At 43.9% G+C, this 10,780-nt stretch overlaps 2 protein-coding genes across 2 annotated transcripts; both read left to right on the plus strand.

Moving 5' to 3' along the window:
• nup107 (nucleoporin 107) lies at window positions 1-6,274 on the plus strand. Its single transcript, XM_061070389.1, has 27 exons — window positions 1-68; window positions 617-699; window positions 851-943; window positions 1,039-1,133; window positions 1,238-1,373; window positions 1,462-1,565; window positions 1,721-1,836; window positions 1,924-1,972; window positions 2,134-2,205; window positions 2,282-2,370; window positions 2,480-2,555; window positions 2,641-2,754; window positions 2,844-2,934; window positions 3,045-3,124; window positions 3,220-3,279; window positions 3,383-3,528; window positions 3,674-3,722; window positions 3,819-3,888; window positions 3,987-4,102; window positions 4,198-4,387; window positions 4,457-4,563; window positions 4,672-4,774; window positions 5,005-5,162; window positions 5,290-5,415; window positions 5,545-5,658; window positions 5,774-5,941; window positions 6,062-6,274. Exons 1-27 carry the CDS (start codon window positions 61-63, stop codon window positions 6,173-6,175), a joined length of 2,727 nt encoding a protein of 908 aa, XP_060926372.1. The 5' UTR covers window positions 1-60; the 3' UTR covers window positions 6,176-6,274.
• A 420-nt stretch (window positions 6,275-6,694) lies between these two features.
• On the plus strand, window positions 6,695-10,594 carry slc35e3 (solute carrier family 35 member E3). The gene is made up of 8 exons (XM_061087745.1): window positions 6,695-6,907; window positions 7,746-8,205; window positions 8,321-8,431; window positions 8,533-8,592; window positions 8,845-8,943; window positions 9,029-9,111; window positions 9,304-9,388; window positions 9,478-10,594. Exons 2-8 carry the CDS (start codon window positions 7,804-7,806, stop codon window positions 9,577-9,579), a joined length of 942 nt encoding a protein of 313 aa, XP_060943728.1. The 5' UTR covers window positions 6,695-6,907; window positions 7,746-7,803; the 3' UTR covers window positions 9,580-10,594.
• Window positions 10,595-10,780: the final 186 nt, after the last annotated feature.

The raw sequence follows: 10,780 nt of genomic DNA on the forward strand, positions 1-10,780 counted from the left end.
GGCCCACGAAGAAGACGCCGCGGTTGAACCTCGTGAAGCGGGAGTTGACAGCTCGCAAACATGAACTGGTAACTTTCACTCTCTCACATCTTTAAACACTTTATAACCTTTAAGTCTCTTTATTATTAGTTCTGATCTTCAAACGCGCATCTCGACGTCAGCTGGTTGTTTAGCCCGCTGCTCTGAGTGCACCGAGCTAGCTGAGGCTAACCATGCTAACACTCTGATGGTGCTAACAGGCTAATGTTGACATGTTGGCTCTCGACATAGTAACGAAGTAAATGTCAGGAATAAATACTTAGTGCAGTAAACTGTCTCCTGTTAATATTAAAGTGCTTTATACTCTTATTCATTAGCTGCATCTGCCTCAGACTGAAGTAGCGGTAGTTATAATGCAAAAGTCTGGAAATGAAGTGGACATGAAGGTTATAGTGAAATAGATTTCACTATAATGTAATTGCATTAGTCTTTACTCTATCAGTCCTTTAATCACGGCGGCCCTATGTTGCAATGTAAAGAAAGTGAATATCTGCTCCCGGATCTGGAGCTGCACCAAAACCTCATTCCCTCTTGGGTCGTGTCAGTGAACATATGTTTGTATTGTGTTTTCCTCCAGGGGTCAGAGTGAGCTACCGTCTCCTGTGGTGCGAGATGACGAGGTGACGGTCGCTGCCCGCAGGAGAAGAAAGAAGGTGGCCTGTATCCTCCCATGTGTCACTGGTGGGCCCGGCGTCAGGCAGACCTGGTGCTCAGTCATGGTTTTAGTGGAAAAAAAAAAATGCTGCTCTATCACTAGTATATTTCATAATGTCAGATTTGTCAGTGTTGTTGTCTTAACTGTTGTTCTCAGTCCCGTCACCCGGCGGAGGCAGCCCCGTCTTTTCCGCGGTAACACCAGCCCGCTCCCTGCGGAACACTCCTGCTTCCCTGTTCAGACAGACTGGTAAGAAACAGACACTGCCGCTATTAAGCCTGATTCCACACCGACGATCGTCTAACCTTATACCATTTCTTTCATCTGCCTCATCTCTGTCTCAGTAACTCCCAGGGTTCCAGATGTTTCCTCCATTTTGGCTCCAGGGGGTCGAACTCCTCGATACACACACACGCCCAGAAACACACTCGGCAGTCAGGTAGGACATAATAACACTGGTTCCTCCATAGAGGGACTCCAACACTCACTAGCATAGCGACACAATAATCCATGAATACTGATGGTGTGTGTATATGTATCTAGAATCTGGATGACAGTGACTGGACCCACAGCATGTTCACGTCCCCTCTTACCGGTCTGGAGAACACCAGCTTTTTCACAGAGGACTTCGGCAACCTCAGCTCAGCCCTGCTAAAGGAGGACGACCCAGGAGAAGCCGGTGAGTGAAACAATCGCACCCCAGTTACTCAGCATTGATAGTTTAAAACACTTTTATGTCTTAATGCTGCTGTTTTTCATCTTTTCAGCGGCTGCCAGTCTTTTCCCAGAGTTCTTTGCATCTTTCCTGAAACACTCTTCCTCTGCAGTGTTTGAGCTGTTGGAGGATTATCAGACACTCTGCCAGGAGAAAGTAGGTTCTGTTTGTGTGCTTATCTAATCTGTTTGTGGTGTGAAAGTAAAGCAGACCAACTGCAGGAGTTTATTATAGTAGTTTGAATTCTAACGCTGAATTACTATGACTGCTGCAGCTGAATTACTCACTTTCCCTCCCGCACCATGATCAAGGTGGACGTGCTGCAGTCCGTGGTCCTCAGAGCAGGTCAGAACAGTAAAACAGCAGGAGTCCGCTGGCTGCTGCTGCAGGAGAGCAGCTCCTGGAGACTCATCACCTCACTCTACAGGTAACTGTCGTCTTGGAGGACTGTCTGTGTGTCTGGCCGTTATCTGTCTGTCTGCTTGTATCTCATCGATCACTTCTCTCTCTGCAGGGATCGGGTCCAGTTGGCTCTGGAAAATGACATCACCATGTCGGACACTGTAAGTAACAGTGTGGACACAAACTGATTTTCATTTTGGTTTCTTTCAAAACAAAACACACACACATTAATCCTCAGCCTTGATGAATACACAGAAGCACAAAACACAGACTTGTAGAGACTGGTCCAGATCTAATTCTGTTTGCCTCTTTGTGTTTGTAGGTTCCAAGTGAGAGTGAGAAGGTTGTGGTGGAGCAGCTCTTTCAGCGAGATGCTGTTATTCGACAGAGTCAGGTAACAACCTCACACACAAGCAGGAAGCAAACCCGACTCACTGCTATTCATTCACTGTCTGGTTACTGTGTTGCAGCTGGTTGTCGATTGGCTCGAGTGCATTGCCAAGGATCAGATCGGAGATTTTTCTGATAATATAGAATATTATGCCAAAAATGTCTGCTGGTGAGTTCATGTCTGTCTCTTTTTTTTAATTGTCATGTCCAGAATCATGTGTTAATAACAAGTGGGATCCTGGGAGTGCCTCTGTTAAGTGTGTGTCTGTCTGTCTCAGGGAGAACACTCTTCATGCGCTGAAGATGAGGAGGAAGAGCGGCGCTGCCTTCACGGTTCCTCTGGTCACTGAGCTGGTGAGGCCTGTTGCCATGACAACACACACATCCTCAATTCTGGTGTTACTAGATACACATATATTAAGTGTGTTTTTGTGTCCAGGACCCAGACGCTCCTCTCCGGCAGCAGCGCCCCCTGGCTGATCTGGACAGAGAGGACGACGCCCGGCTGCTGAAGAATCTGTTCACCCTGATCAGAGCGGGGATGACGGAGGAGGTGAAGAGACATTCAGACAGGGAGAGAGAGAGACAACACTATGTTTGGTTCATACTGTATTTAAAGTTATGGTGTGTGTGTGTGTTCAGGCTCAGAGGCTGTGTAAACGCTGTGGTCAGGCCTGGAGAGCAGCAACTCTGGAAGGATGGAAACTTTACCACGATCCCAACATGACCTCAGGTAAAATCTTACTAAAGACTGAATTAATTTTGTAATTTATAATTGTCACTTTCTCATCGCTACGGCTCTGAAGACTTCTCACTCTCCGTCTGTTCCTCCATTGTCTGCAGGCGGTATCGAGCTGCAGCCCGTGGAAGGAAACCCTCAGAGAGGAATCTGGAAGGCCTGCTGTTGGAGAATGGCTGAGGAGGTATGACAAACACTCAGTGGAGAGCTGATCCCTGTCGGGTCATGATAATAGTCTCAGGACATCCCACAATGTTAAACCTGCTTTGTGTATTTCAGGAGCAGTTAAACAGATATGAGAGAGCGATCTACGCCAGCCTGAGTGGAAACCTCAAACCGGTACAATCATATGTTCATAGGTTGCAATAATACGAATTAAATAATCGGCCTGCGAATTTGCATGTAGAGATCCAGCTGTTGATCGTTTGTGTGTGTGTGTCAGCTCCTGGCAGTGTGTGAGTCATGGGAGGACTGCGTGTGGGCGTACTTCAGGGTGATGGTTGACTCGCTGGTGGAAAAGGATCTGATGTCATCGGGTATGGCCCACCAGGAAGTGGAGTCACTGCCGCGAGAATACCTGGAGGCGAAGTATGACCCACACGAGCACGTACACACAGAGAAATACCATATTAGCCTGAATATAATACACATATAATCATATTTAATGTGTCACTGTGGCTGTTTTTCATTGAAACACCTTCATTGTGAGTAATGTTTGTGTGCGTTTCCTCAGCTGGACAATGGAAAAGGTGTTTGAGGAGCTTCAAGCCTCCGAATCGAAGGTGAGACTCTCAAACAGACTCGATGTGATCGGTGAATGTTAACGTCACATGACTGGATGGAGTATAATCCAAGCTGCTTGTTGTTTGTGCGTGCAGCGGGTGTTGGAGGAGACGGGAGAGCATTACCACGTCATCCAGAAGTTTGCTATCCTGGGAGACCTGGACGGTAACCCCCCCCCCCCCCCCGCAACACCTTCATTTCAAGATAGAATATATTATTCTTAATCTAAAACATGACTCTCAACCTCTTCGTGTCTCTCTCAGGTCTGTTGGAGGAGTTTTCTGATTGGCTGAAGTCCTCTAGGCCCCTCCCCTCCCACCTGCTGCGGTTCATGTCTCACCTCCTGCTGTTTTTCCGCTCTCTTGGTTTGGCACTGAAGGTAATTCTTATTATTTCACTTTATTTGTAGTTTTGAGATTCATCATGATGAAGTTGCTGACCTGTTTGCCCCCCCTCGCCCCCTTTCTCTCTTAGGAGGAGCTGTGTGTGGACGTGTTGAAGGCGTACGTTTCACTTCTGATTCAGGATCAGCAGAACGACCTTGTGGCGAGTTACGTCGGCCAGCTCCCGGCCGAGCTCGGCACAGTTCACTACGCCGCCTTCTTGGAGACCGTCACCCAGGCGGAGCTCCGCCCACGCTGTCTGGAGCTCGCCACTGAAGCAGGTGAGAAGGAAAAACTGAAACGTAAAAAAACATTATCACTGAGAGTAATCTGAATGATTGTGTTTGTAGGCCTGGACGTCGCTGCGATCACTAAGCTGGTGGTGGAAACTGTGAGGGAGAGAGACGACACAGTGTTTACACATCACAGCCAGACGCTGGAGACGGCAACTACAAAGGTATAGAGGACTAATCTAACTGTACAAAACAATGTTTGTTTAGATGCATGAATGAAAAGTAAAAAAAATTAAACTGAGTGGAGTTATGTTAATACTGTGATTTGATAGGAGGACCAAAGGAAGATCGAAGTCATCGATTGGCTGCTGTTTGACCCCGCCCATCGAGCCGAAGCCCTTAAACAGTCCAACGCCATCATGAGGAAGTTTCTGGGTACATTTTTTTTGTTATGTGTTATTTATTTATCCAATAACTGACTAACTACTATAAGAAATAATTAGAGGGAGATTTCTATTATTGTTTATTTCAACAGTCGTTTTTTATTGCGAACATTGAAATCAACAAGACACAAATAACTAAATAATGGCTTTAGGTTTTCCCTGTAACAATTTGCCGCCAGTGAGGACCATGATGCAGTTATTCTCTGTCTCTCTCTCTCTCAGCTTTGCAGAAACACGATGCAGCGAAGGCCGTGTTCTCTAAAGTTCCAGAGGACTCGATGAAGGAGATCTGTTGCCAGTGGGCGGGCATCGGTCAGGCCACCTTACCCGCCGAGGATGAGAACGCCATCAGAGAACACTTGTGTATCAGAGCCTACCTGGTGTGTTTCCAGTCTCCGTTTCAATGTTTAAATATCAAGACTGATTTGGACGTATCTGTGATTTAATATTGATTGTATGATCAATAAGGTTGAATGATCTGATCTTGATCTTCTTATTGTCTCACAGGAAGCTCATGAGGCGTTCACTGACTGGTTCACTCACAGCAGCTCCGCCCCCCAGAAGCCGGCACCAGTGCCAGAGGCCAAATTCACAGAGAGGGTCGCCAATGAGATGAGAGAGAAGGAGTACGAGGTACACACACCTTCTATAGACTGTTACTTTAAAACAAACCCTCCACGGTCAGTGTGAAAATGCTCATCCAACTAAATGCTCTTGATTCAGGATTTACATCCACGTCATTTGTCATTTTGTGTCTTCCAGTCGTCTTTCTCCTCCTGGTCCTGTCGCCTGGACGTCCTGACTGAAGACGTGAAAGAAAGAATCTACAATGTGCTGCTGTTCGTCGATGGAGGATGGATGGTTGACAACAGACAGGTAACTGTTAACGAGGATCTATGAATTGTTCATTTAGGAAACTTTACAAACTAACTCTGATCTTAAAGTTGTTCTTGAAAAGTCCTTCCAGCTTATTGTTGTTGTGTGTTTTCAGGATTCAGAGCAGGACTCGGAACGCAGTCACCAGATGGTGGTGTTGCGTTCTCTGTGTCTTCCTCGTCTCAGCTTCCTGTTGCTCAGCGTGCTGCAGAACTCCACCAGACACCAGGAGGCGCTGCGTCTAGCTGACATCATCTCGTCTGACCAGCACCGTCTCTACCAGGTAAAGACCGTAGAAAAACGAACACAGGCTGCCTAAATAGATCAATATTATATTTAATATTTTTTCAAGTTAAAATACTGAAAAATTCTCTTCTTATTCTGTTTCTCTCCTCAAATGCAGGTCTTCTCCAAAGAGGAGCTGAGGAGGTTCCTGCAGAAGCTGAGGGAGTCGTCTCTCTCTCTGTTGGACCGAGGACTGGACCCGCTGGGCTACGAGTTACAGCCATCAACTTAATACACATACACATACACACACACACACTCACACAGTTTGAATTGTTGTCTTTTTGAGCTCTGTTCATCTTGTTTTTGCAAAATAAAAGCCTGTTTCTTGTACTGTTGTTGTGTAAACTTTATTTGAGCTGCCAATTGATGTGGGTCATGTTTGCAGGTTTAGTCATGTAATCTACTAGTTTTATATTCTTTTATTACATACAGAAAGAGAAATTCATTTAGTCTTATGATAAAATAACTTCAACCAAGTTGCAGCTTCAGTGATTCTAATATAATATACAGTAACAAGGTCAGTTATTTTTTCCTTCTTTCCCTCATATATTTAAAATACCATAAAGTGCCTTGAGATAGTGTGTGTGGATTTTGCTAAATATATATTTATTTAATACACCCACTTGCAGCAACGGGCTCCATTTATTTATTTTTTCATTATTTGTATTATTGAGATTTCCTGTTCCTCCTCCAGTCCGTTAGGGGTCGCTCTTTCCCACCACCCGTCGATAGACTTGGAGGAAACCGGAAACGCGGGGCGGGTTTTAATTCAGCAGGAATCGAACCTGTGGAAGAAAAATCTGCCCAAAGGAAAAATCCTCCCTGTGCAGCCGCAGCGGAGCTTCGTCAGTGGTGAGGCCGAGTGAGGAGGCCTGACAGCCGGGGAGAGGAGCGGACACAGGCCGGAAGCTGTGGCTCAAGTGAGAGAAGAAGAGTGGGACAGAACAGATGGAGACCACAGGTAAAGTTTTCTACACGCGTGGCACAAACACACAACTACAAACATGCACACACACACAGACACACAATTACACACACAGACACACTAAGGCAGGTAGTGACATGTAAAGCTTCATCTTAAATCTGTTGCATGTTAAATAACAACACATGTCATTTAATCATTAATGTTAAACTTGCATCATTGAGGTTTTAAGTCAATAATCAGAGAATCAGGCCAAACTTTATTTTAAAAAACGCTTATTTTTATATGTAAATTTCCTTTAATGCTGATAGTAGTGGAGGAGAGTAATCGATTACAGTTACTCCATTGAGGACTGAAGCACAGACCTTGAGTCACTAATTGATTTCTAAAACTAATTGAAGTCAAAACGCACAGGTTAGAGTGACAGGAAGTGGATTTTTCAAATGACTTCAAATAATTAGATCAACAGTGAATTGCAGGTTAAATGATGGGTGTTGATTTGTTTTGACTTAATTGTGAAAACAGTGATTAAAGTAATCAAATACATTTTATAGAAGTATTAATTTGGGATACTTTACTTGGTTATTACAGTTTTATTTTAGGCTACATTGTTCCACCTCGTTTTAAATGTAATTTGTTTTGATAATTTACAATTTAACTATGAATTTTATAAGAAATAACTATAAATAAAAGAAAACACAAATACAACCAAATATATTGTGCTTCAAATTGCCTTCAATCAAGAATTAGTTTTACATAGAATCTAAAGATGCATGGTCAGTTTATTCACTATACACTAATCCTGTCTGTGAATAGAATCATCTGTTCTCTGAGATCTCAGACTTTCTAACGTTCAGCTTCTCTGTTTTGTCTCCAGTGTGAACCTCGACCTCAGTGAAGTCAAGTCGCAGCTCAGCTCAGGAATATCTGGAACCATGGCAGAGATGCTGTTTGGATTATTCGCCAACAGGCGCCTGATTGCCGGGCTGCTGGTCAACCTGCTGTCATCCATCTGCATCGTCTTTATCAACAAGTGGATCTACGTAACCTACGGCTTCCCCAACATGACCTTGACCCTGGTTCACTTTGTGGTCACGTGGCTCGGACTCTTCATCTGCCACCAAATGGACATGTTCTGTCCAAAGAGCCTCCCGGTTCGCAGGATTGTGTGGCTGGCCCTGAGCTTCTGTGGGTTTGTGGCCTTCACCAACCTCTCCCTGCAGAACAACTCCATAGGAACGTACCAGCTGGCTAAAACAATGACCACGCCCGTCATCATCCTCATCCAGACCACCTACTACAAGAAGACCTTCTCCACCAAGATCAAACTCACACTGGTGAGGAGAGCTTGAGTTCATCCCATCTTAACATTCATTTGACATGAGGCTGAAGCAGTGACCACAGTCTGTTTTGAACTCCTTCCTGTCTGGTTCCTCCCCTGTCTGTCTCCAGGTTCCCATCACGTTGGGGGTGATACTGAACTCTTATTACGATGTGCGGTTCAACCTGCTGGGGACAGTGTTTGCATCACTTGGAGTTCTGGTGACATCGCTTTACCAAGTTGTGAGTAAATATACACTGAAATGAAACTTTTGTTTTTTGTCAAATTGTCAGAAATAAAATGAATGACTGTTAAACTCTCTCCCTGTCTCTTGTGTTGTCAGTGGGTCGGAGCTAAACAACATGAGCTGCAGGTGAATTCCATGCAGCTTCTGTACCATCAGGTAAAACTCCTCTCCAGAGACACAAACACTAGTGGTACCACTTTGTAGTTTGATGTTGAACAACAATTTATTAGAATACTAACACTGTGACTATAACAGTAACTGCCTGTACACTGCCTTGAGGAACTGGTTTATTGTCCAAGGCCTTAACCTTGGACAGTCGTATTGGCTGATGAGCAAAGTCCAGGATTCTTGATTGAGAAGGAAACATGATATGGTATCATCTCTGACCTCTGATCTCTATCCTGTCAGGCTCCTCTGTCGTCAGGCTTCCTGCTCTGTGTCGTTCCTTTTTTTGAGCCGGTGGTTGGAGATGGAGGAATTTTTGGACCCTGGTCTCTGCCTGCTCTGGTAAAACTCAACACAAAAGACACAGACTCACAAAACTCCCTCACACTGAATATTCAGGTAACAGTGTCGTCTGTTTCCTTTATAGATGACCGTGCTGTTCTCAGGTGTGGTGGCATTCCTGGTCAACCTGTCCATCTACTGGATCATTGGAAATACTTCAGCTGTCACGTATCCTTAAATAACAGGGGCTCAAAAAGGCCATGGAGGGTCTGAAGGGTTTTGGAGTGTTTATCAGATTTCTAGTCTGTAAAGTTCCAGGTTTAAGGAGCTTGTTAGGAGCTCTTCTCTGTTCCTGTTTGTGGGAGAGTTGCAGGGCCCAGCCTATCGATCGGTCATTGTTTTCCTTAATCTCGTTCTCAGCTACAACATGTTTGGTCATTTTAAATTCTGCATCACCCTGATTGGAGGATACCTGCTCTTCAACGACCCGCTGTCACTCAACCAGGTGAGTCTCACAGTGCTGCTTTGGGATTCAAACCTTTTATTTTCTCTAAAACCTGTTTTCTCTGCCCGTCTCTCTTCCCCCCCCCTCAGGCTTTAGGGATCCTGTGCACGCTGGCAGGAATCCTGTCTTACACTCACTTCAAGCTGGCCGAACAGGAGGAGGGGAAAAGCCGCCTGGCTCAAAGACCATAGGGGGATTTACCTGTCAATCAAGTGCACAGCCTCCTGCCATTGGCTGGGGGCAGAGGCTCCTTTTTATATACAAATATTTTATTATGAGTATTTTTTCAAGAGAGTAAGTAACATCATGGTGGTTCCCAGATGGGAGTAAATGTGCACGACGACACTTTAGGTGGGCTGAGTGAAAGAATTGGGAAAGACCCGTCGAGCAAGGCATCAAACCTTCATCTGCTTCTGGAGACAGGCACCGCCATGAAAACAATATTATAATCATGTTAATGATATGAGTCAAATAACTATTGTCATTTCTCCTGCTTTTTAAAAATTTGTCCAGAAGACATTTTCTTGTGTTTGTCCCTAAAGGTTGAAATCACATGAATCATCTTCTCACTTCTTCACTCTCATGAGTCGACTGATTTTATTGCAACATTTTACATTTGAGAAGATGACTAAGCCTTTTTAAACCGAGCCTTTATGAAGCAGCAGGAACAGAAACCACATCCAGTCGCATTCAAGTCTTATTTTAAACTAAGTGTTAATTCTCAACTGAATTTCAGATTCTAGTTTTGTTTTCTGCTCTTAGTCTCATTCAGTGTTAGTTAATTTATTTAAATTTTTCAGTATTTTGTATAATTTTTTTTTAGAATCTATAGTATTAAATTTTATTGTGATGAGCTTCTTCACACACTTTACTGTGACAGACAGATTTCTACTTTTTTCCTCTGGTGAAAACATTTCAGATGCAAGCGTCGACCTCCGATCACAAGTTTGACGTCTGTTGTGTATTTAATATTTAAAAAGGGTTGACTCAAGTCAGTGATTTTACTTCTGAATTAAAACTCAACTATTCTGCTTCAACAGTGATAATCATTACAAGAAGTGTCTTTATATTGTCTGGACAATGTCTCTGTGATGTAACGCTGCCTTGTCATGATTGTCTGATTGAATCATGACAGATTCACTGTTTTTTATTTCTCATGTGTTGCAATTGTTCTGTCTGCTGAATAAAACTGATTTAGTGACTTTACAGCTGTTTCCAATGGTTTATTAGAGTTTTAGCTCTTTGGGCCTCATACAGTTATTTTAAATACTAATAACACTAAAGTTTCTTTCATCATCTGGTTTCAGGTTTTCATTTGGTAAATGAAGTGGTTTTTCTAGTCCTATTTAATATGTTTGGGTTGTAGACTTCACCAGAGATGTTTCATAATTT

Source organism: Limanda limanda, chromosome 1 (genome assembly GCF_963576545.1).
Source record: "Limanda limanda chromosome 1, fLimLim1.1, whole genome shotgun sequence".
NCBI lineage: Eukaryota > Metazoa > Chordata > Actinopteri > Pleuronectiformes > Pleuronectidae > Limanda > Limanda limanda.

What these genes read in the sequence shown, in the direction of transcription:
- nup107 (XM_061070389.1), top strand. An exon ending in AGACACTCTGCCAGGAGAAA is followed by an intron (nt 1,566 to 1,720) that starts GTAGGTTCTGTT and finishes ACCATGATCAAG; the next exon opens with GTGGACGTGCTGCAGTCCGT. An exon ending in TATCCTGGGAGACCTGGACG is followed by an intron (nt 3,889 to 3,986) that starts GTAACCCCCCCC and finishes TGTCTCTCTCAG; the next exon opens with GTCTGTTGGAGGAGTTTTCT.
- slc35e3 (XM_061087745.1), top strand. Translation starts at nt 7,804, where the DNA reads ATGGCAGAGATGCTGTTTGGATTATTCGCCAACAGGCGCCTGATTGCC. An exon ending in CCAAGATCAAACTCACACTG is followed by an intron (nt 8,206 to 8,320) that starts GTGAGGAGAGCT and finishes GTCTGTCTCCAG; the next exon opens with GTTCCCATCACGTTGGGGGT. An exon ending in CCTGGTCTCTGCCTGCTCTG is followed by an intron (nt 8,944 to 9,028) that starts GTAAAACTCAAC and finishes TTTCCTTTATAG; the next exon opens with ATGACCGTGCTGTTCTCAGG.